This window comes from Alosa sapidissima, chromosome 9, assembly GCF_018492685.1.
Source record: "Alosa sapidissima isolate fAloSap1 chromosome 9, fAloSap1.pri, whole genome shotgun sequence".
In the NCBI taxonomy this organism is placed as follows: domain Eukaryota; kingdom Metazoa; phylum Chordata; class Actinopteri; order Clupeiformes; family Clupeidae; genus Alosa; species Alosa sapidissima.
The window spans coordinates 18,711,016-18,737,124 of NC_055965.1; the positions used below are offsets into that span (position 1 = coordinate 18,711,016).

Here is a 26,109-nt window from a genome sequence, read left to right on the forward strand (position 1 = left end):
GTTGTCCTGATTCTTCCTGTGGATCGCTAGTTTTTCATGATTACTATTTCAATTGTTTCATACCAAAATTCACTACTTAAATATGTGTTTTATGTAGTTTGTCGAGGAATGGTTCAGACACGTCACATCCATAACGTGAAACCGTCACATCCATAGCGTCAGTTTTTCCTATATAATGCATTACAAAAATGACGCATCGTTTCAAAAACACACTTTTTGTGTTCATTCAAGTCTCCTTCATGCTACATATATCATAGATTCGGCAGTTTCCTTCAAAATTCACAGAGTTTGTAGAAAACCTGTAATCTCTCACAAAAGTGTGTCCATTTCATGTCACATCCATAACGCTGATAAAATGCCTTGTATTCTTAGGATGAAATTGATTATATGAAATTTGAAGATTTCTCAGTATTCAGAGGACAGAGGTTACATTAAAAGTTATGCAAATTAATTCACTGATACTAATTTTGCCCCCACTCTTAAGGCATTTTGTTTACCAATATGAGTGCAATTGTCACATCCATAACGCTGGAACTACCCAGAAATAGATTTATAATACATTTTCCCAATACAAGGTGAACTCAGGGTAAGTAAAATCAGCTATGTACCATGACAGTTTATTCCAATGTAGTTTAGTATAAGGGCATAACCAAAATAAATGTGAATAAATATGATTCCCACAAAAAGTACAGTTTACGTCAATATCTTTTTTTAAGCTTCCATAAGTAATCATTTATTTATGTTTCATAACACACATAATTACACCGTGTCCTAACTGCATGTGATGACAGCGACCATTACTGACAAAACCAGTTTACTTGCATTGTTTTAATTTGTCCTAACTGAACGCAACGTGACACAGTACTGTGCAACGCGATGTGGTGCATTGTTTTGAGCAGGAGTTTTGTCATATGCTTAATTTCTATTTTCTTTGTGTCGCTCGGTTTGTTCTGCTATTTTTAGCAAATATGACACAATAGACCGACATACGGTATTTAAAGGCTACATGACAGTCGCTCGTTCACATGCATTTACACTGTAACTCTAGTCTCACAGTGAGATAATCCCAACACAAGTTTTAATAGAGAACAATGTTTTTGATGCATGATAATCCATAATACTGTCACACTGTTATAGCAGAAGTGTAGTCTGTTACTCTGCTACTCAGAGACATGTAATGTCTGTATGTATGGATCTATATGTTATAAGCATGTATTATCTTACACTACAGCCTATCAGCATTAGAGACAGTCAGAGGCATGTAATCTTATTGCCTTGTCTTGTGTCTCAGTGTGAAGGCTCTGGGTGATCACATGTCTGACATGCATGAGAGGGGAGCTGAGATGGTCCTTCAGCACTTCATCATTCCTTTCCTCTTCAACCCCAACCATACAGGTGGGCCACAGCACCATATCAGTGTCCAATGGCCACAAACACACATGTATAACTAATGCAGTCAATATTACTGATATTAACAATGTACAAACATGATATACTGCCTATATAAATGGAAATGATAAGTAGGATGGTAGGCTTTCTATTTACTAAAATGTATCTAAATACATTCATTTATTTAACCTATTCTCTTCATTTTTACATTTAGGCAACCTGTATGTTTCAATAACATGTAGCCCTACGCCAAATGAATGTTATGGTTATGAATTAATGTGTGCACTTTAATGGATTTATAGAATTTATGTTAATGTATTTACCCCCCTCCCTGGCTGTAGACCCTGGCTGCGTGAGATCGGTTGAGAACAGCACTGACTGGATGATGAAAAACTTGGGTGGCTTCGCTTCCCTGGCTACACTTGTGGACATGTACCAGCTCAACCCCGAGTTCTCTGCAGTAAGATCAGATTGTCAACACACTATCGGTTAATACCAAAGATTCTAGAACAGAGCGCTCTGTTCTAGAATCTTTGGTTCACACTCTGTTAATAACAATATGATCAAGGTAAAAGCTAAGGGTTGGATTTGATTAAGGTGATCTTCAGTAATTTATCAATAACACTTTTACATACAGTAATTTCCTGTGTATTAGCCACATTGTGTATAAGCCGCAGGGCAGTGTTTTATGCAAGTTAAAAGAACAAAACCATATTAATACCATATTAACTGCCCTTGTGCATTAATCTCATAGCTGAAGACATTTTGCAAAATCAATGTATAAGCAGCCGGCTGTACTGTTTGTACTGAATGTATACACTGTGTTTGTGTGTATACATAATGAATTATACTGAATTATAATGTACATACAAGGAAGCACAAAGAGGGATATTAAGAAAGGAATGCATGCATATATGTGGGTGTGAGTTTCTGTATCTCCCCCTGCCAAGTAGGACTATGTATTGCCAATATCTCCTTGCTCCTCGAATGTATTTCCTTATTGTCAACTCCTAACCGTCTCAATTGTAAAGCACTTTGGGTCAACTTGACTATATTGACTCGACTTGACTATATGAATGTGTTCATGAGTGTTTGCATTTATTTATTTCCCTTACAGATTGAAGTCCTGCCCTTGCTGTCCCCCAGACAGATGGCAGAGCTCATGGTCGTTCCCCTCCCAAGGCTGCCGCCGAAACGACAGGTGGTCGACCTCGTCTTCGACCACCTCTTGGGAGACCCCATTGGAAGGAACATGCCTGAAGTCCTGGAGCACCTTGTGCAATTCAGCCATGATGTAATGAACACTCATTCGATTTCTTACCTGGACGATATAGTGGTTTTTGCATATATGTAGATGATGTTTGCATGTTGCTTGCATGTACAGCTTAGCTTAGTCATTGTTTTGCTAGTCTGTGTTAACTTGTCTATTCATGCGTGTATTGATTGATTCATTTATAGATGGGAATGGACTGTGAGACCTACCAGATCATGTAAGTGACATGGTTCTTCTTCTCAGTCTCATCTTTTTTCTGTTCCCAATCAAGATTTTTAATTTAAAAAAAATCCAGTCCATTTTCTGTATGTTTAAAAACTCATTTTAAATATACTTAAGCATTGCTTTGATTTGTTGTTGTAGAGTGGAAAAGCTGTATGATGTGTTGTGGTCTGTGCCACGCATGATGGAACCACAGATCTGGGCAGCAATTCACAACATGAGACAACCTGCAGGTGAACGGACACACAGACACACACACACACACACACACACAAACACAAAATATTATTTACATTGATATACTGTTATTGATTTCTTTTTCTCTCAGACTGTTCATTGCCTGTGTTCGACGTAAGTGTATCTTTATACCTTGATTTATATCTCTTGAAAATGAATATTTTTTTTTCATGTAGTTTGTAAGCTATGTTTTTATTATGTATCTTTTTGCATTCTTTGTTTTCTAATAGTGTCCTGTGATACACTTTAATGGTAAGTTGTTGAGATCTGCACTTTGACAAATACTCTAGCATTGGTTGACTTACATTTATTCGTTTGGCAGACACATTTATCCAGTTTATTTAGTTTACTAGAGGAAAGAAAACAATCAAACATGTCTATATCCATGGAACAAATTCAAACTATGTTGCATTCTCACTTTTGTAGGCCAGACGTAGTTGAGTGGATTAAGTATATAATTAATTACACTGAAATGTAGTTTTACTTATAGATATTTAACAGTGGCCTGTCTTAAGAGTAAAGGGTGTGCTTGTCATTGTCAGCCAACTGATAGGCCTACATGTACTGAATACAGCATTGATAACATGATGTCTGCATCTGCTATTTCTTGACGTTTCTGTGTATCTCCAACAGAGAGCAGAATGTGTGCTGGAATTAACAGGTATTGTATTCTATAAAACTCATTAATATAATACTATAAAATATTCAACTGACTAAAGACAAAATTAAATTGTGTGTTAGCTAATGTTTATTGACATGGCCCCAAATCTCTATTTGAATTTCATTTGTTGTCTTTTTCCTCTGAATGACATGCAGCTCTGAGCTGCAGCACCACCTGGAGGCTGGGCATGTATCCTGTGAATACACTCTAATGGAGTACGCCTGCTCAGAGGTAAGGCCCACTGAGGAGTTTTTCTTCACGCTATGCTATGTGTGTACTATCTCTACAGTATATGTTCTTTATCTGAATAGAGTGTATCTGAATAATGTCTGTATATTATTAGTCTGCTGCACTGTCTACACAGCTATACTATCTGTATTCACTTTAGTTAAGGTTTAAATTCTGTGTAATAGCAAGTAGTAGGCCTATGCTATCCTGTTTAATCTCTTGTTGAATGCGGCCTTACATATATTTGCAGTGATTCGCCTCCTAAATCTGTCTTACTCTGCACATTTGGATTCATTCTTAATCAAAAATAATGTTTATTCTTTTTATTAATTTCTTTGATCAAAAATAATGTTTATTCTTTTTATTAATTTCTTTGATCAAATGTTTATTGTCACTGGATGAGTAACTGGTGTGGTGATGATTTCATCAAACATTGCTAATAATTTGATATCTCTTCTTTTTCAGCTGAAAGGATTCTCTGCACATAACCTGACCCACCTCCTGATGTGCATGCTGGCCAGCAACATGACAGACTCCAAGGAGACCTGGAAGCTGCTCCTCACCAAGACATCTGCAGTTCTGGATGAAGCGCTCGCCATGTTCTCCAGCATGGCCTCCAACATGGTGAGCCTAATGTTTGTTTCTGTTGTAAAAACTGAATGTGGTTATAGATGGATACATTTCAAACTAGGCTATGCTCGGGGATGATAGCAAATTGTGGTCAAAACTGACTTATACAAAGACACACTTTAAACAGACACATTTTCTCGTATTGAGGTATTGCCCTATTGGCTCTTTTCCCATGTCCACCACCAGTCGCATCCTCTGATTGGTCAGTCTGTGTCCAATTTCCTGGACGTGCTGCGTGACATGCGACTGGACCAGTTCACCCCAGAGCAGTGGCAAGACGCTTCCTTCGTGGCGTCGCTGTTGAACGGCACCCACCCATTCTTGGCTGCCGCCTCTGGAGGTTTTCTCCACTGCCTCACCACCAAGAACCTCACCTGTGAAACCTTCCAGATCATGTAAGTTTAACATTCATGTGTACGATACAATGTAAAACAAAGTGATGTGTTGCAATACATTACAATGCTTTATATAACATGACAATATTTATGTTATACTTTACAACATTGGATAAAAGTAGGCCTTTCTGCTAAATTAATCAATGTAATGTAATGTACGATGTGTTATGGAAACACATGATATATTGACAGATCTTTGCTATTCTCCATCTCCACACATTTCCCCTGTTTTAGCATGTGATGGGTTGCACCAATGTGATCTTTAACAGGAAAAACATTTATCCCAAATTGCTTCTCTGTACGCTAACTGTGTGAGTAATCCTACATTGCCTTGACCTTTCAGACTGAGAGCGTTTGTGCAGCAGTTCCACTACATGGAGGAGCCTAGTAGGAGGATGGTGCTGGAGTCTTTCATCCTGCCCTACCTAAACAGCAACTCCTCAGGTAGCCCACTCACCACCATTTAGGTGTTATAGCGTTTAGCATTCCCACAGATTGCCATTCTCATAATAGCATTCTTAGCAACACTTTACCTACTGTATGTCATATGATGGTCTCTAACAGAAACATAGAGCTCTAAGAGAAGCAAAGAAAGAGCTTTAAGAGAAGCATAGAGCTCTAATTTAAAGGACAGACAAAATGCTAAGTCAGGTAACATTTACAGTTAGTCGTTAAGATGACTTTAATCCAAAGCAACTTCCAATAATAAAGGTACGTTGCCACTAGAATATTGTAAGTGCAGTAAATGGAGCTGCCAGTATTCCTAAGAGAGGAGGTTCTCTCAGAAGAGTTGGGTCTTCAGGCGGTTTTTGAAGTGGGGTGTTCTGTATGTGGTATACTGTATATGACTGGCCTCTACTGCATGAACAGAAACATAATCCACACTTTTATCAATGAAGAATTCAGGAGAAGTGTATTCAGCGTAGGTGGGATCAATTACAACCTTATTGGCCTTTGAAACATCTAATCTAAACTCAATATACTCATGAAGACAATCTGAGGGATAAAAGTACACACACGTCCATATGTAGATGTCCGGGACTGGTTGCACGCAAGTCTGTTGTTAGAATCCCTTTGTTAATTATCCCTTTTCAGTGCATCTATAGGTGACAGTTGATGAATGTCAGTCACTTCCAAATCCAAGGGACTTGTGTTGTACATCTCAGTTAGTGTATTTGTAGAATATGCAGTATTTGATATTTTGTGTGTTATTTGCTTTATTTTGTTATTTCATGGGTTCTTTAATGCTTCTCCTATCTCTCTCTCTCTCTCTCAGGACATGCTTGTGCCCTTAATGGCAGCTATTATTGGCTGCAAAACAACTTTGGGCCTTTCTCTGTCCTTGTGGAGCTAGAAGATCTATTTGAGCTCAACATGGCCTTTGATCCAGTATGTACATCTCTCTATTCAATAATCACTATCTTATACCAGTGTCTCTACATAGTAGATTAGAATCAATAATGGACATGATAATCCATTTAGTAGTGTGTATGCAATCATTTGAGAATGATATCCTGATTGTACATAGGACATACTGATGACTCTCTTGCATATCACTCTGTACTTCTCTGTCATTCTCTTTCCATCCTGCTCTCTCCCCCGCTTTCTGTCTTTTTCATTCTCTATGTTATTATTTTACTTTTCATCCCAACATACTCCTCTCTCTCTCTCTGCAGCTGGAGGTGTTGGATCTTCTCAGTCCAATGCAGATGGCTGAGTTGATGGTTCTGCCTCTCCCTCATGCCCAAGGGAAAGATGAGGTCATCAGCAGAGTGCTGGATCACCTCCTAGAGTCACCTGTGGAGAGGAATCTTCAGGAAGTTCTTGGTCTCACCATCATCCTTGCCACACAGGTAAAAGGGAGTTTCATTACCAAAGCTAGGAATTCATATAGGTATACTTTTTTTTTTTAATCTACTTTAGAAACTATTAGGTATTGCCAAACAGTTACTCATACTCGGTCCAGTCCCCTTCAAAGACTCTCACTTAACACACTTCTCTTTAACTTTCCTAGGATGAAGCACCTTGTGAGTTCTACCAGGCAATGTAAGTCCAATCAACATTTCACTTGATTTACCTTAAAGGGGAATTTTGGGGTACATGATGAGGAGTTTGAACATTCGTTGGTGAGCAAAAACAAAACAAAAAAACCCTAATCTGGTGCATTCTACCTCAAATAATTGCAATTGTCCCAGTTCTCTTGTCATCCTGTGATGTGGTATTCCTCATATTTTTATTTTTGTTTATTTTTCCATTTGTTTTTGTTCTTCCTAAAAAAAAATTGTCTATGTTTATGAATTTATCATTTTTGTTTGTTTGTTTGTTTTTGTTCTTCCTATCCTTCGATGTGCAATGCTGTGTAGAATCCCAAGGCTGAGTGAGTCTGTGACATCAGTACCAGGAGTTCTGGAGCCCATCATCAGAGGAGCTGTGGAAGAGCTGCTCCAGCTCAGTCCACAAGGTGAGTAGCACACACACACACACACACACACACACACAGAGAGAGAGAGAGATTTTTAAAAGTTTCATGTTCACATCTTCATCAACTCTTTCCTTTCTCGAGCAGATTGTGCTGTTTCTCTGCCTGTTCAGGTGAGATACTATTCTTTTAAGAGCAAGTCTGACTGTAAACATTTATATACGGATATTTTGATATCAATTTTAACGGTGAAAACATTTACATTTGACTTTTGTTTCGCTTCATGTTTAGTGTCCTACAACACCAGTTAATGGTAAGTTTCAGTATTGCCACGTTTTGTCCACTAACATTTTGAGAAAAGGCTGTTACATTAAACTGATTTGGATACTTCTTTTTTTGTATAGAAACCAGAATTTGTGAAGGTGTTAACAGGTAAGTTCAATTTATGTCATATGTAAAATAATAAGAAAAGTTGAACAGACGCAATAGAAACCTATAAAGGAGTGGAAACCAGCTGATCATATTTTATCGTGTCAACAGCACTGTCCTGCAGTCTCAACTGGCAGCTGGCCTGGTCCCCTGTAATGTCAGTCTGGAGCAGTATGCCTGTTCAGAGGTGAGACGGGATAAAGGTGTCCTGGGTAACTTTGATGTAAACAAGCATCTCTTTGGTCACATTCATAGAATGATGCACCATGGACATGAATTAAAATAATCAAGTAAAAAAACGCTTCGCCAAATGATTTGCAAAGAATACTATAACACATGCAAGAGATAATACTCAATGAAGACAAAACTCAACATGCAAGACACAAGTACAGTACATAATAAATATTACATGATACATAAGGAGAATAAAAATACTCCAAAAGTGTAACGATTTTAAACTCTGTGTTGCTTATGTGTCTGCACCTACAGCTAACAGGATTCACTGCACAGCACCTGGCCCAGGTTCTGATTTGCAAGCTGTCCAGCAACATGACTTACTCCAGGGAGACCTGGAAACTGCTCCTCACCAAGTCCTCTGCAGTTCTGGATGATGCTCTCATCATGTTCTCCAACATGGTAATGCATGGGGGTCTTTTGTGACAAATTTGAGTTACTTTTGTCATTTTCCAAAGTATTAGGGTTCTTCTGTTCTTCTATTCTTTCATTTTCTCAACATTCTTTTTGTTTTTGTTCCTGCTCCTGACAGTCTCTGAGGATCATGGGTCAATCTGTGACTGATGTCCTGGATATTCTTGGAGAGCTCCGTCTGGAGCTGCTCAGTGACATGCAGTGGGAAGACATCGACTTCATCTCCTCACTGTTTGGTGAACGTCTGCGGCTGTTCTTGCCCTTCGCCTCCGGAGAACTTCTGCACTGTGTCAGCAGGAAGAACCTCACCTGTGAAACCTACCAGTACATGTATGTTCCAAAGCGAGAGAACAGTAATTTCACAATGTCACATTTTGTGGCAGACAGTTATTAAGTGAGAAAATTGAGTAGGTTGAGTGTTCAGATTACCAAATAACGTGAGGACAAGCGTGAAAACACATTATTATTGTGTCTCTCTTGCTCAACTCAGCTGCAGAGTGACGGTTACAGTACGTTGCTTGGTAACAGTAGATGCCAAAATTATTGTTTGGAACTATTTTTGGGGGGCGGAGGATGAACTAACAAAATGAACGATAGAAAACACAATATGTTGTATTTTTACTTGATTAGTTGTGTGTGTAACTGTTGTACATTTGCAATATGGCACTTAAGATATACCCACGACTGTGGTTCGGCACCACCACCTTTGCTCATAGCTTATTCATAGCCTCTCCCTATGCTACAGATCTTTTATTTATTTTCTTATTTCATCACACGTCAAAACACACACACACACACACACACACACATATCTAACTTTCTCCAACTTTTGCACATCTCCATAGCACTTTTTATTTATTATTTTTGCCTAGCCTTTCTGCCACCCCCCCCCCCCCCCCCCATCCCCAACACACACACACAAAACACACACACTTACATCATCAATGTCATCACCTCACATACATACAGCGCACTGCTTGCTACAGTAAGCCTCCTCTACATACTTGCTGCACACTGCCCCCCCCCCCCCCCCCCTCCTCCCTACATACACAGCACATTGTCTTCAGGATCTTCTCCAACACACATCCTCTACATACTTACAACACACTGCCCCCACCTACCCACACACACACTACACACACACACACATACACATACACAGTCACTGCTCCACTCCCCTCCTGCCCACACACACATCTTCACTGTCATCACTCACATACATCATACATACAGTACTCTGCTTGCAATAGTAAGTCCCTTCACCATACTTGCAGTACACTGCACCCCCCCCCCCCCCCCCCCCCCCTCTCCCCTACCTACACAGCACATTATTTCATCAGGAAGCTTCTCCAACACACATCCCCGACATACTTACAGCACACTGCCCCCCCAATACACAGCACATTGTCGCATGAGGAAGCTTCTCCAACACACATATTGCACACTGCCCTCTCCCCACATACACAGCACACTATCCCATCTCCCCTGTCATCCCCCCAACACACACACCAAGACCCCTGGCAGTTGGGTTAGGCCCTTGAGCCGTGGATCTGCCCAAGGTTTCTTCCTTGGTAAGGGAGTTTTTCCTTGCCCCTGTTGCTCTTGGGTGCTCCTTGTTGGTGCCCCCCCCCCAATCCCAATCCTCCCCCACCTTTCTTATGCAGCCCTTGCCACTTAATCTACTAAACCCCTCTTCTACTGCACTTTTTACCCCCCCCCCATAAATGCACAAATAGGCTGACACCAGACATAATTTCACTGCATTTCTTACTTCCAGTAACTATATGCATGTGACAATAAACTTCCTTGTATCCTTGTATTTATGATAAGATATGATGCAGTATGACTCAGTATAGTATGATGGTATGCAGTACTATTGCATATGATATGACATATGTAATTATTATGCTATTCTATCATTAAATCACTGCTTTGTAACTTTCAATTGTATAATTAACAATTAACTGTATTAATTAACTTCTCCAGTGTGGCTGAGCTGAGTCTTCAGTTTGATCACATGACAGAGGAGCAGGCCGAGAACGTTCTCAAGTTCTTCATTTTGCCCTTCCTGTCCAAAAACACATCAGGTCAGAATTAAGACATGGGTTCCTGAAATATGTTTGTGATCTCTTAATGCAATGGTCTATATTTGTATGTGCATACATATAGATTGTATTGTCTGCATGAATACTGTCTGCATCATGTATATGTATGTAATATGTAACTGATTCTATACTTGTGTTGTCTCTCCTAGATCCAGGATGTATCTCCAACAATAGCATGACGTGGCTTCTCAACAACTACGGGCAATTCTCTGGCCTTGTCCCACTCAAAAGTCTACTTGATGCCAATAAGTACTTCAATCCGGTAAGTGATGTATTGTATTCAAATAAGAAACCCTTATTTCTACTGTGAATCTGTGCGAATACCACATTCTTTGACTCTCATCAAGGGCTGCTATACATGTCTATCTCGCCCCTTATGTAATGAAACATCCACCACAATTGGCTGTATTGTTAAGATTTGGTTAATAAGAAGCAAGGGTAACACTTTATTTTAATGTGTCGCTGTTACAGTGTACTTACCTAATTAGGTACAGTGGTACAACCTGTGTAACAACATGTACTATCAGGTACTATCATTGTACTTGCATTATGTATTTGTGGGTACCTACATATAGTTGTTACATTGTAATACTGAGTGCTTTTACAAAACTTTGCCAATTTGCCTAAATTTTCATCAGAGGCAAAGAGCTGACCTGAGACCTGCTGGATGGGGTAAATCGGGTCATGATAGATTTGATATACAAAGCATGCTTAGCTCCAGTCAAGGCCTCGTTGTCTTCAGTGTACATGTAACAGCTGTGCTGCTACAACCTTGTTACTCTTGTCTACTCATTCTTGACGAGCTAAGAATGCTTTGTATATCAAATCTATCATGACCAGATTTACCCCATCCAGCAGGTCTCAGGTCAGCTCTTTGCCTCTGATGAAAATTTAGGGCAAATTTTTGTAAAGTTTTGTAAAAGCACTCAGTATTACAATGTAACAACTATATGTAGGTACCCACAAATACATTATGCAAGTACAATGATAATACCTGATAGTACATGTTGTTACACAGGTTGTACCACTGTACCTAATTAGGTAAGTACACTGTAACAGCGACACATTAAAATAAAGTGTTACCGAAGCAAGATGTTATTCAGTGCTTCCTGCTTTTACATTTCATGAAGATAGATGAAAGGTAATCATGGTTGTTAGCCAAACTAAGGTGTCAACAAAAACGTATGGAAATCAATACAAACCAACTCTTCAGAGCAAAACATTGACATGGATTGTAAACTCTCTCTGTCTCCCCTGTTTGTCCCCAGCTGGCTGTCCTGGAGCTGCTCTCTCCCCAGCAGAAGGCGGAGCTGATCCTCCTGCCTCTCGGAGACCTTCCCCCACAGGAGGTCATCAGGGTCGTCTTCAACCACCTCCTGCAGCCTCCCCAGCAGACACAGATGCCCGAGGTCCTGCAACATCTAGTCAGGATTGCACAAGAGGTAAAATGCTACATAGACAATACTTCATTTCAGATTTCAAACAAATTTGGAAATTCTTACTAATGCTTTTTAAAAAGAAATCACTATATCACAATAACTTCAGGAGACATGTTTTTAAATACTGATTTTATTTTGACATCTTATTTCTTCACAGAACGAGATACCGTGTCTCACCCTTCAGTTAGTGTAAGTGCGGTTCAGATCTTATTCACTGTCAATAAAATGATTCATGCTGGTGATATAAACATGTTTAAAAAGTTTAATGCTGATGCACTTTTTGCTATTATCAATAGTATAAATAGTTACAGTAATCAGTAACCAATTCTAACTTCCCCACCCCAGATCAGAGAACCTGTACATGGGTCTGTCACATGTGCCTCCTGAATTAGAGCATATCATCTACACAACCGTCGATCAACTTAGAGGGAACTCACCACAAGGTTCATTACTTTATATGCAATATATTGCTGATATCTACATATAATGTATTTATACTGTAGCCTATAACGTTCTTGTCTGTTTTTTGTCTGAACAGGTTGCATACTTCCACAGCCACCTTCAGTAAGTGTTGCTATGTGTTGTGTGTGCCCGGCTATGTTGAATTGACGATCTATAATGATATATAGATATAATCAGATATACTGACTGCGTCTCTTTCTTTTCCACTCTAGTGTCCTTTCACAAGGGTAAATGGTAAGTTCATTCTCAGGCAAAGTCAATTTAATCACATGCAGTACATATTATCTATGTCTTTTTATACCCCAGAATGTTGGAATGTACATAATACTTTCCTGTGATTTTTGCAGAGACTGAAATTTGCTACAGGACAAACAGGTTTGCACAACCACTTTTTCTGTATTTCTTCTTGCCCTAATGACTAGAACATTGTATATTTCTACAATGTATAGTTCTGCCCAATTTACAGAGCCAGGGCAGCGGAGAAACATCAGAGTTTGTTTGACATTAATTTATTTACCAATTTAATTACGAGCTCATATGTCAGGAAGGCCAATGGGAATTAGGAATGTAACTAGAAATACAATGCCAGAGGAATTACAATAGTGGATGGAAAGCTGCTGGCTTAATGTTGGTGGGGAGATTCCTGAAGAAAAAAAACACTGAATCACTTAATTTTTGAGATCATACAAACCCTTGTACCAAAAAACGTTGTGTGTCAGCCGTTCTTGAGATATCACACTCAAGGTGGTTTTGACCTTGACCTTGACATTTGACTTGATCATTGAGTCCATGTTCACACCAAATTTGAAGCATATACGTCAAGCCGGCAGGAGGTGTCCACTACAAAACAACAAACTGATCTTGATAAATTAGGTCTCAATCACTCGTCATTGACTCTCATCGGCAGACAACACAACGCAACACAACCCACTCACACGTAATTTACTTCTCCTCTGACTAAACTTACTAGACGTCTTAGAACCCCCTATTCTATTCCCTCCCCTTATCAATCGCTAACGTATCCGAACCCCTAAATATTCCCTCCCGGACACCTCCCCCCAATCAAAACACATCGGGGGGGGGGGGTTATGCATATGTGCTAATATAGCACGCAAACAGTGAGGCATAAAGACAGTGGTACAAGTGGCTAGTGGACAGACAGTAGGCTACCAAACATGGAGGGGGTGAAGAGGCAGACAGACTATGCAGAGAAGTCTATCTCTCCTCTTTCCTTAAAGGAGAATTCCGGTGTGATATTGACCTAAAGTGTATCGAAACATGATACCGAGTGTGAACGTATGTCTCATAGCCCATCTCGGCTTGTCCCCTGCACTCCAAAATCTGGCGCTAGTTAGCCGATGCTACCAACATCTTTTTCAATAGTGGTGCTTCGGCATCGGGCTAGCCATGCAAATAAATCACTGTTTTACACCCATTTACGAGGCTCAATGTATCTCCACACTTCATTGGTAGACTTCCGAGGGCCCTGACATTTAAAACGAGACATTGAGAACTTTGAAAAAGCACTGGTAGTTTACTTACAAGATGATTTATACAGACAGTATCTTCACAAAGTTTAGCGTTTGCAGCCATCTTGAATTTAGTCACGATAAGTCGAGCAACGAGTAAGAATGAACAGCTATGATAAGGGATCAGATTCCAAAAATAATTCAGTGGAAATGCATGGATTCCAGTTGCTGCTCCTGGAAGAAACTGGAATCCATGCATTTCCACTGAATTATTTTTGGAATCTGATCCCTTATCATACCTGTTCATTCTTGAAGACCGTGTAGACATTTGCTTCAATTTCAATTACGATTGAATTCAATTCGATTACTCGGGAACGGCTATAACTTGTATAAGGGAATGCTTTACACCTTTGCGTTCGGTAAATTCTGCTGTTTATTCTGATACGGTTTGTAATTTCTTTGAATGAAAAGTTTGTGAGATATTCCATCACGACGAATGGGTGTGGAGATGTCCGTCTGTCTGCCTCATAGGTCTAAATAGCAGCGTGTCGCGGGCCGGATTAAAATACCTAGGCCTACTATTCAAAAGATAACTACGTGAGAATATTAGTCTGTGAAGATATAACGCAGATCCACAGATCTCACTAGATTTATGTCTATGCCGTCATCCTGAAATAATCTAGCAGTGGCACATGAAAGCATAGTGACAGTTTCTTAATGGTAGTGAAGTGAAAGTGAAGCGTTGCACCAGTGCCTATAGGCTATGCTGCGGTGGCGGCTCACTACGAGTTGTAGAACTTCAAATCAGCGCGATTTACCCTTATAGGCTGGTAACGTTAGGCTACATGATCCCTACAGACACTTTCTTATTTTTAACCGTCAATAAGTATGAAAATTAGACCGGATCTGACTATTTGTGGTACGCTAGCTCTACCCGCCACAGTGGCTGGTAAGTTGACCAAATTCACCCGCCAGCGCACAAAACTACCCGCATTTGGCGTGGGGCGGGTGGAGCTCCAGTGGAATTTTAATTTCACGACGAGAATTCTCGGTCTAACCGTTCATGTGCCGTTGAAACGGTGTAAATAGGCGACCCATCAGGCCAGCACTATAACTCCGAGCGTGGTAAACAAAATCGGATATTTCAGGCAGTAAATGCTCCCGTTAACAAAAAAAACCCAAAAAAACAGATTTTGTTCAAATCTACACACCTATGGCTACTGAAAAATGTCAGGTTAATTTAGCAAATGTTATTTTGAAGTGTTAAAAAACATCGGCGAGACTTTGGGTGAGATCCAAAATGGCAGCGCACTGAACACTGACGCTTGTAAACAGAAATACAAAACTTTATTTTTCTTCTACTAAAAACAACCACTACCTCTCTACAACTCTCATCAAAAACCGGATTATATTCTCCACCTTTTCCAACGGCAACCTCTTCATTCTGGACGTTATGTCATCTGAACCAAGCAAGAAACGCACTCGTGACTACTCAACAGAGACTGAACCAGAATCACCTACCGCTTGCGCTACTTCTACATCCATCGAGGTTAGTTTACTACAATCCATAAACAACAAACTTGCAATACTGGAACATCTGCACGCAGATATTAAGGACTTAAAAGCCAGCCTCGAATTTTCCCAATCACAGATCGACACACTCGCATTAGAAAACCGTGAACTCAAAGGAAATATCACAAACTTATCCGACCATGTTAATCAACTCACCAGCGAAAATCGGATCATGAAAGAAACAATCCTAGACCTCCAGTGCCGCAGCATGCGCGATAACCTAATTTTTTCCGGAATTCCCCTGCCAACTTCTAAAGATACACCCGACGACCCAGAGAAAGCAGTTAAAGAATTCTTGCAGTCATCTCTCAAACTACCGCCAGAAACAGTTGACAAGATTACCTTCCACCGTGTACACCGTCTCACTTCCAAAGACAATAAAAAACCTCCTCCAATTATCGCCAAGTTCGAACACTTCAAACACAAAGAACTCATCAAAAGCAAAGGAAAAGAACTGAAAGGCACTTCATTCGGACTAAACGACCAATTCCCACAAGTAATACAGGAAAGAAGAAGAGCCCTCTTGCCCATAATGAAACAACTCAGGCAAGAGGGCAAACGAGCAGCACTGTCAGTCGATAAACTGTATGTCAATGGAACTCTGTATCGCAACCCCAATATCACCACCTGGCTATAGCACATCATACCTCATGCCAACATTCATCTTGATTATAACATTGTCACCCTCAACTCTCTCTAACCCACTGCCTATGCTTGGATCACCTCTCTCTTCTCTCTTCTTATGTTTCATTCCTTTTGCTCCCCCTACCCACCCATTCTCTTTTGCTCTCTCAATGTTTAATGTTATTCATGGTGTTTTGTCTATACATGTTTGCTTGTGTGTCCTGTCTGTTTTTGTTTATTATGTCTATAGGCTAAAGTCAAATTATGATCTATATGTTTTCAATGTTAAACAGGAAATGTTCATGCTGTCACCACTCCAGAACCAAATTCCTACCTCTTTATGCTCTATATTCTTCTCAGCCCCTACCCTTTACATCTCATTCGCACACCACATTACATACCTATTCCTCCACCCCCCCTTCCCCCTCTCCTATCTAACGGACACCTGCACACACTCTCACACACACAATACCCACCTTATCAAACATTTTCATAACTGTACAATCACAACATGGTACCACTTACATTCCTGACCTGGAACATCCGTGGGATTGGATCTCAGGCAAAGAGGCTCAAAATCTTAAATCATTTGGATAGTTTAAAAGCTGACATATGTCTCCTACAAGAAACTCATCTCTCAGAATTAGACTACACCCGCATCAAATCAAGACAATTCAATCACATTTTCTCATCTCATTACAATACAAAACAAAGGGGAGTTTGCATTCTGATTAACAAAAGAATCTCATTCATCCATAACGCCACCATCACAGACCCAGAAGGACGTTTTGTCATCATAAACATCTCAATTCACAATACCCCTGTAACAATTGTTAATGTTTATGGCCCTAATACAGACAACCCAGTTTTCTTTCAGAACCTCTTCACCTCCATCTCAACTCTATCTGGCTGTCCCATCATAATTGCAGGCGACTTTAATACCGTGTTAGACCCCACATTTGACAGATCTGATCACTCTAAAAGCAAACGAATCTGGCAATCCACAAAAACAATAAAACAGTTCATGAGCGATTCTGGCCTTGGCGATTGTTGGCGGCTTCAGCACCCAGACTCCAAATGCTACTCTTTTTTCTCTCCGGTCCACCACTCCTATTCCCGTATTGATTATTTTCTAACCAGCAACTCTATAATGAAAAATATCTCTGATTCAACTATTCATCCCATAGTCATTAGCGATCATGCCCCAGTGACAATTAAATGGAACATAACGAACCAACAGCGACCAATTAGCAAATGGCGTTTTAATACATCCCTCTTACAAGACCCAAATTTCATCAGTTTTGTTGGGAGAGAGTGGGCATTCTTTCTAGAAATGAACGGCTCCCCTGAATCATCTCCTTCCCTTCTGTGGGAAACAGGAAAAGCAGTACTCAGAGGAAGAATCATCTCATATTCAGTATACAAAAAAAAGAAGGAAAAAGAACAGGAAGTAGAACTCAACAATAAAATTAAACAGTTAGAAGAAACCAATGCAAGCAACCCAACTGAAGAAACACAGGCAAAACTTAGGAAACATAAATTCAAACTCAATGAAATACTCAATAAACACACTCAATTTATGATTCACCGTCTAAGGCAGGAAAACTTCCACCATAGCAATAAATCAGGTAAATACTTAGCAAATCAAATCCAACGTAACAAAGAAAAATCAACAATCCCGGTCATAAAGAACTCAGCAGGGAAGCTAACCAGCTCACCTGAAGAAATAAATCATGTTTTTTACCAGTTTTACAATAAACTATATTCTTCAGAAATAAACCCCAACCAGGAATTCATAGACTCTTTCCTAAACAGCATCGAATTACCACAAGTCAATGAGACCGAAATAAAAAACCTAGAATCACCTATAACTCAACAAGAACTGTTTGATGCCCTGAAACAGATGCCCGATAATAAAGCACCAGGTCCGGATGGCTTTCCTGCTGAGTTCTACAAACAATTTTGGACCATCTTAGCTCCACTTTTCATCAGAATGATTAATGAATCAAAACAGAAAGGACGTCTTCCAACTAGTTCCACCACAGCCTCAATTTCACTGCTCCTCAAGCCCAATAAGGACCCAACAATGCCATCCAGTTACCGACCAATTTCTCTCCTCAATGTGGACAATAAGATAATCGCAAAAATGCTAGCACACAGATTAGCAGAGGTCACCCCATCCATTATCCACCCAGACCAAACAGGCTTCATTAAAGGTAGAATTTCATCCACCAACACCCGCAGACTGTTAAATATAATGTATCACTCTACAAATTTTCAAGATAATACCATCATAGCAACTCTGGACGCAGAAAAAGCTTTTGATAGGGTGAACTGGAATTTCCTGTTTTCCACATTAGGGAGGTTTGGCTTCGGGGAGTCGTTCATTAACTGGATTAAACTTCTATATACCTCTCCTTCAGCCACAGTAATCACCAATGGACTAACATCACAAAGTTTCACTCTTCACCGGGGAACTAGACAGGGGTGCCCACTCTCCCCCTCACTATTTACAATCTTCATTGAACCCCTAGCAGCTGCCATCCGTCAGAACCCCCTCATCAAAGGTGTCCAGACTCCATATATGCACCACAAAATCAGTCTTTATGCTGACGACATTCTTCTCTTTCTTCAAGACCCCACAACATCAGTAGAAGAAACCATCAAACTCATTGACACATTCTCTAAAATTTCTGAATACTCAATCAATTGGAATAAATCTGCAGTTCTCCCATTACATCCCAACAGCTGGGATGTGACAGCCAACTCTTCACCTATCCCACTCTGCACTAACTATATCACTTACTTAGGGATAAAAGTCTCCCCCAGGCTGTCAGACTTATTTAGCCTAAATTATTCCCCTCTACTCACTTCAATAGATCATGACCTTCAACGCTGGAAGAACCTCCCATTATCCATCATGGGCAGAATCTCAGTAATCAAAATGACAATACTGCCCAAAATAAACTATCTATTCTCTATGATTCCAACCCAGCCCACCACCCTCTGGTTTAAGTCTCTCGATTCATTAATCACTAAATTCTACTGGAAAGATAAGACCCCAAGGATCAAACTCGCCACTCTCCAAAAACCAAAAGCAATGGGAGGACTAGAGGCCCCACACTTCCAGCACTATGCCCTGGCCAACCAGCTCCACTTCATCCACAAATGGCTACACCCCACCCCCTCAGACAACACCTGGTTAGACCTAGAACAAACAATCTGTAAAGAAATTAAAATATCAGATCTCCCTTTCTGCAGTCAGTCGGTCAAAAAACATCCATCCTTCAAAGCCCCAACAATTTCAGCTACTCTGACAGCCTGGTGGAGATTCTACCACATCACTGATTCACCTATAGCACCATCAATTCGCACCCCGATTTGGAATAACCCAGATTTCACCGTCAATAAAAAAACACTTAACTTTCACACATGGATGGGAAAGGGCATCACTCACCTTCAACACATTCTTCAAGACAATAATCTGGCCTCATTTTCCTGTTTGGTCCAGAAGCACGGCATCGAGAGTAAACACTTCTTACAATACCTGCAAATTAAATCATCTATCCTAGGAAAAATTAACATCCAGACAGCTAACCTTGACATTCCCCCACCAATCTCAGAGCTGCTTAATATTCCCTCTCCCAAAAAAATACTCTCCCAAATTTACAAAATTATATCTCGTTCAGAAAAAACAATTGGCCTGCCATATCACAAATGGGAATCAGACTTATCAATTACTCCCGGTGCCGACTTCTGGACCAAAATGTGCAAAAACATCTACCTCATGACAAAGAATAGTAATCTACAACTAATACAATACAAGGTTCTTCACAGATTCCACTTCACTGCACATAAATTGGCTAAAATGGGGTTTGGCTCGGATCTTTGCACTCACTGCACACAAAATAACCCAGATACATACATTCATGCGGTTTGGCATTGCACTCCAATCAACCACTTCTGGGTGAGTGTCACAAAATCTCTCTCTTCCATCTTTGGCTGTCACATCCCAGCATCCCCTTCCTTATGCATACTTGGTGATACATCCACAGTCAATTTAAGCAACTCCTGCAATAAAACACTGCTGGTAGCGCTGACTATCGCCAAGAAAACAATCCTCATGAACTGGAAATCTAGGAAAAAAGCTCACATCACTCATTGGAAAAACTTGTTAACAGACTATATATCATTAGAAAATCTATCAACTACAAACTTAATCAATACTCAGGATACAACCTCTCCTTGGTACCCCTTTATCACCTACTTACAGTCCTGACCCTCTTTGCCTGAGTTCCATCTCCACACGATCATAACACACTTCATCAACAGATACACATATCATCGAACACTAGGCAGGGGAGGGTAGCTGGAACTATTGTTGTTGTTGTTGTTATTATTATTATTATTATTAGTAATATAAATAGCACCCCCTTCTTTCCCTCCCCCTTTTATTTACATTCTCTGATAACTTTACTAATTTCACTCTTTCTCTCTGCCTCTCCCATCGTTATTCTGACGGGGCCCCATTGGATGGCTTGGGAGACTCGGTCCTGGCGGGTCGCTGTGTGGTTTTGGCATTGGTTGGGTCCTGTGGGTTATCTATTGGCCCTGGGCCCCCGGTGTGCACCCTCCTCATACGCTCATGCACATGCCTTGTCCTGGAAGCACACAGCACGCTTTACTCTCTTTTAATCGCACTACATGTTAGGTGACATACATAAACAAAAACCACAAAACGGGCTAGGGTAAGAGTGGAGTGCAGGTAGATGCCTCATCAGGTGTCTATCTGCATGCCTCACTTATTTTAATGCACACATTGAGGAGGCATACATCTTACACAGGGTAAGTGTGGTGTGCATGGGGAAATCCTGACAGATATTCACCATGCATGCCCACTTCTTTTAATGCTACACTCTAGATAGACCCCTCAACCTAGCCATTCACATACTGTACATATTTAGGTCAAGAGTGGCGTGTTGGGTGAAGGTCTGGGGGCGAGGTGTGGTTGGTCGTGGTAGTGGGGGATGTGTGCATATGCTGGGGGCCTGTGGCGATGGGTGGCACGCAGGTCCTCCCCTCTGTCAGCTCGTCACAGTATAACTGCAGGGGCTGGGTGGAACTGTGGCCATTAATGGGTGCCCAGGTTGGCAATCAGTCAGGCAATCAACCAGGCAATCAGTTATTCCTATTATTATACTTATCATAAATAGAATAATTACAACTCCTCTCCTCTGAAACCCTCCCTCTCTATGTTCCAGCTTCTCTCCTCCTGGCCTTAAGCCAGCCTTATACATATGCGCACACACACACACACACATACATCCTCACATACTCACTACCCCTCACCCCCCATCCCCACCCCCATCCCAACACCACCTCATTCACACTCTTAGAGCTACCATCCGCACCCCCCCCCCCCATCCCCCCTTCTTTTCATTCCGGTCATCAATTTCATCCCTGATAATCATATCTGTAATCATCCTGGACGCAAATCATCCTTAGCCTTTCTGTTATTAATGTTATGTTGTGTTATGTTTGTGGAAGCCAAGTCAATGTGATGTCTTGTTAAGTTACAGTATGTGTTTATGTAATGTACGTCTGTTTGTCGTATGTAGTGTTCATGTGCATGTCGTAGTGTTGCATTTTCTGTAATGTCAATGATGTTTGCAAATAAAAAAAAAAAAAAAAAAAAAACATCGTTGTTTTAGAATTTCTGAACAAAAGTGGTGATAATTGGGGGTGTTACGATAGTTCAAAACGAAGCCTAGGCTAAGTTTCAGCCAGTGACTGTTTGCCATAGAAGGCCAATTCCCTCGTCAGGCCAGCTATCGCTAGGAAAGGCGGCTGACAATTTGACTGTGAAGTTTATTATTACTTAGCTGCTAACACTACCACCGCCACTGTACACAACCGCGAACCTAGATATATTTCCGAGGTCTAGCTAAACGTAGCAGCTACAGTAGGCCTACGAGTTTGTTGCTTATCGATGACAGGTAACGCCAGCTTGCTTGCTTACTTGTCTAGCAGAGTCGTTAAAAATAGACTTCACATACTCGATTCGAATAAAAAACACAGATGAATTGTAACTTACATTGGGTGTGGTAGGAAAACGTCCATTTCGTCGTAGTTTGTTGGACGAAGCAGACGGAAACTTTCTTGATGAGAATTGAGCAGTGTGAAAGCAGTGTGGTGGTTCAAAAGCGACTAATTACAGGATGTGTAGGACTAGTTTAGGGAGCGCCAGATTGTATGCAGGTCGACCCGCACCCGATTACTTTACGACCGTTCTAAATGAGCCCCCTTTGTGATGTCATAGAGAGAAAAATAAGTTTTCAAACAATTTTAATCCCCTATTTCTCAAAAAGTGTAAACTTAAAAAAAAATCTGAAATGATAACTCTCTTATCCAATTCCAGACCTACACAACTGTTATTTCAACATGTCTGTACGTTAAGCGTTTAGAGCCGCATTAATTTTTGAAAAGGTTATAATAAGAAGAAGCCAGGAGATTTCAAGATAGTGGATTCCATCCACTATAATGATACACTCAACTCACGTTGCAGTACAATGCACAAAGTTTGCAATTCGATTTTCTTGTGATTGTTTTAACAGAATAACCTGACAAATATTCTGACGTCTGATGAACAAGTGAAATCAAAAGCAGATTATACCCTATTCTGTTTAAAACGTACATTATGTACGTTACAAAAAGTGCAGTGGATTAGGATCGCAAACTCTGTTTTAAACTGGTTTGTTTTGCCCACTGCTTCACACCTCATGACCTGGAACATGTTTGTGGTTTCATAGCTCTGAGTTGCAGCATCTCTTGGATATGGGACAAGTACCCTGCCAATACAGCGTGTCAGAGTATGCATGCTCTGAGGTGAGGTGCTTTTTTAACTCATTCATGTCTTATCTCTTTGTATAGGTCCTCTTTGAATTTGTCCAGCGCTTCTAGTGAAAATAGAAGTTTACATTAAAAGTTAACCTACAAATTTTACATACAAATATCTTGAACTCGAAGTGTTGGGTAATTGGTTCTTCACGTACAGCTGTCAGGACTCACTGCAGAGCACCTGGCCCAGCTCCTGGTCTGCCAGCTGTCCAGCAACAGGACTTACTCCAAGGGGACCTGGAAGCTGCTCCTCACCAAGACCTCTGCAGTTCTGGACGAAGCTCTCATCATGTTCTCACACATGGCCTCCAATATGGTAATGGGGATCTTTTGTGACATGTTTGTTAGAGAGATACTTTTTACATCTCTGTGACCAGAGTGTGAATTACCCCACCATAATTGGGGGGGGTACTGCTCCTTCACTTCTTCTGACCATAATGGACCATTACCATATCAATCCCCACCGTGATCGCCAAGTGCAACATGTGTTGTGCAACACACATACAAGGTCTAAACATGTAACAAACTGATAATCAGTAGGCTACAGAATATCTCATCGTTTTTATACTGTATATCCAAAAGAGAACTGTTTTGATCAACTCTGCCCTCTGCCCTCATCTTGTCGTCTCCCTGCGGCCTGCTCACGGCTTTTATCCTGTGCCTCTCCTGTCTGCTGGTCCTTAACACATATGACACGAACAGTGTATAAAACCTAACTGCACCTACAATTTTAATGTAATTGTTTGTAGATAAAAAATAGTTTCATTAAGATAGTATCAGGGTTCTCAGATGAAACTACATTTATCAAACTAAAAATAGGAAATAATAGAATGTAAAAACAATACCAACCAATTAAAAACAAATTAAAATACTAGCACATATTTAGCCTAGGCTACTTGGGTCTTTTTATGTTTCCACAGGTTTCACTGATGTAGGCTTAGCTACATCAGACCCTCTTGTGCATACTGGTAATATAAAAACACAGGATCTGTGCCAAACTAATTTCAAAAGGGCACAATAATTTATTCAAGATATAATGAGAATGGATACCTAGGCTATGGAGTTCATCTCCTTGGAAATGACAATCGATTTTACCTCACCACAATATAAAAGTTTATTTAAATAGAGAATTACCTTGCTAACTAACCTTGGTAACTAACCAAGGTACACTTTACTAGCCTCAGTGGGTAAGTAAGTAGCAGGTAAGTAGCCAGTAATTCAATGTATGAAGAGGTGACATGAGCTATGAAAGAACAAACACGTTTATAAATGAAGGTTGTAAAATAACACATTTTCAACAAGCTAGACGTCAGTTAGCAACTTACATTTACCCATGCACGTCAGCAGCAAACCGAATTTAGCCTACTGGAGGAATTTACCTAGCGTTTTGTCATTCAATGTTGACACTTGCTCAGTTGCTTCTAGCGCCACGGTGGTTAAAAATGGTACGGTCCACAATAGGGGTTTCTGAAATCGCTTTACATAAAAATGTTCCTACAGTGAAAACAGGAGTTGACTTGTATTGTAACTGTAATGATATTTTTCACAATATTAGAAAAATTATCTGACCCCCCCAAAACTGATATTTCTGTCTCTTTGGGGGGTACTGGGTCTTCATTGGGGGGTATAGTACCCCCCAGTACCCCCTGTAATTCGAACTATGTCTGTGACGTAAAGTGACAGTGATATTTTAGCAGATAATGGGTGTGGGTTTCGAACCTAGACCAATCCACTGTCAGGGGGCACCATGGCTGCCTTGCTTTGCCTGTGCAGTTTTTGGAATTTGGTATTTGGAATTTCTTTTTAAACATTCTTTTTGTTTTTGTTCCTGCTCCTGACAGTCTCTGAGGATCATGGGTCAATCTGTGACTGATGTCCTGGATATTCTTGGAGAGCTCCGTCTGGAGCTGCTCAGTGACATGCAGTGGGAAGACATCGACTTCATCTCCTCACTGTTTGGTGAACGTCTGCGGCTGTTCTTGCCCTTCGCCTCCGGACAACTTCTGCACTGTGTCAGCAGGAAGAACCTCACCTGTGAAACCTACCAGTACATGTATGTTCCAAAGCGAGAGAACAGTAATTTCACAATGTCACATTTTGTGGCAGACAGTTATTAAGTGAGAAAATTGAGTAGGTTGAGTGTTCAGATTACCAAATAACGTGAGGACAAGCGTGAAAACACATTATTATTGTGCCCCCCCCCCCCCCCCCCCCCCATCCCCAACACACACACACAAAACACACACACTTACAGTGGGCAGTGCTTCGACTTGGCCAGCTTCACTCGCAGTCCGCGCGTGGGATCACGCGGTATCACGCAACTTTAATTTGTATTTTTCCATTGAGACGCTGCAACAACCCAAACAACCGGTAGATGGCTCAAGTGAGCAGGGTGTCTCGTAAAAAGAAATGGAGCCTGGAAAACCCTACACAGACTTCACTACAGACTTTAGCAGACTGGTTTAGAAATAATGTAATAGCCAGAAATATGCTTGCCCTGCCCTAATAAAGAAATCTTTGGTTAACTGCGAGTGAATCCCGTTTGCAGCCGTAGAGACGCAGGACAAATTAAACATTCTGGTTTTCTCCGAGTGCAACAATGATAGACAGACATCATTTGGACAAAATATAGAGTATTAACCTCCGTTGCTCAGCCAAATGCCTTCCTGTTACGTCCTGTTATCACGGAGTTACAGGCGATAAACGATTTTTGATGGTCACAAGTTTACTTCATTAGGGACTGTTCGTTATTTATTTAAGGGGCTACCGGAGGAGTTTTGGGAGCATTAGTCCAAAAAGACATGACCCTCCCTCGCCAGCAATACATTTTTCTATGACCCTCCAAAGTGATTATGAAAAAATCACTGTCAACTTTTTCCGAGTTTATCGCCTACTGTATTTTAACGTTTTCACATATTTGGCCATAAGCCGTTTATCATAGGCTATCACGAAACCAAACTACAAAGGAGAACACTTTAACAGGGGGAATTAATGAATCATGCTGAACGCT

The 26,109-nt window shown here is 40.6% G+C and overlaps 1 protein-coding gene across 1 annotated transcript in view; it reads left to right on the forward strand.

The window, feature by feature from the left end:
• The window catches only part of mslnb (mesothelin b), a 290,146-nt gene that overhangs the window by 22,924 nt on the left and 241,113 nt on the right, over positions 1–26,109 (forward strand). The window contains exons 15-47 of the mRNA XM_042103582.1: positions 1,292–1,395; positions 1,731–1,849; positions 2,507–2,683; positions 2,848–2,879; positions 3,026–3,117; positions 3,213–3,235; positions 3,352–3,373; positions 3,755–3,782; positions 3,938–4,013; positions 4,476–4,634; positions 4,827–5,035; positions 5,379–5,479; positions 6,312–6,424; positions 6,712–6,888; positions 7,050–7,081; positions 7,399–7,496; positions 7,602–7,627; positions 7,746–7,767; positions 7,859–7,886; positions 7,995–8,070; positions 8,373–8,519; positions 8,650–8,861; positions 10,518–10,618; positions 10,786–10,898; positions 11,905–12,078; positions 12,233–12,264; positions 12,421–12,518; positions 12,614–12,639; positions 12,750–12,771; positions 12,885–12,912; positions 23,012–23,087; positions 23,257–23,415; positions 24,941–25,152. Coding sequence (XP_041959516.1) covers positions 1,292–1,395; positions 1,731–1,849; positions 2,507–2,683; positions 2,848–2,879; positions 3,026–3,117; positions 3,213–3,235; positions 3,352–3,373; positions 3,755–3,782; positions 3,938–4,013; positions 4,476–4,634; positions 4,827–5,035; positions 5,379–5,479; positions 6,312–6,424; positions 6,712–6,888; positions 7,050–7,081; positions 7,399–7,496; positions 7,602–7,627; positions 7,746–7,767; positions 7,859–7,886; positions 7,995–8,070; positions 8,373–8,519; positions 8,650–8,861; positions 10,518–10,618; positions 10,786–10,898; positions 11,905–12,078; positions 12,233–12,264; positions 12,421–12,518; positions 12,614–12,639; positions 12,750–12,771; positions 12,885–12,912; positions 23,012–23,087; positions 23,257–23,415; positions 24,941–25,152 — 3,114 coding nt within the window. The remainder of the gene's footprint in view (positions 1–1,291; positions 1,396–1,730; positions 1,850–2,506; positions 2,684–2,847; positions 2,880–3,025; positions 3,118–3,212; positions 3,236–3,351; positions 3,374–3,754; positions 3,783–3,937; positions 4,014–4,475; positions 4,635–4,826; positions 5,036–5,378; positions 5,480–6,311; positions 6,425–6,711; positions 6,889–7,049; positions 7,082–7,398; positions 7,497–7,601; positions 7,628–7,745; positions 7,768–7,858; positions 7,887–7,994; positions 8,071–8,372; positions 8,520–8,649; positions 8,862–10,517; positions 10,619–10,785; positions 10,899–11,904; positions 12,079–12,232; positions 12,265–12,420; positions 12,519–12,613; positions 12,640–12,749; positions 12,772–12,884; positions 12,913–23,011; positions 23,088–23,256; positions 23,416–24,940; positions 25,153–26,109) is intronic.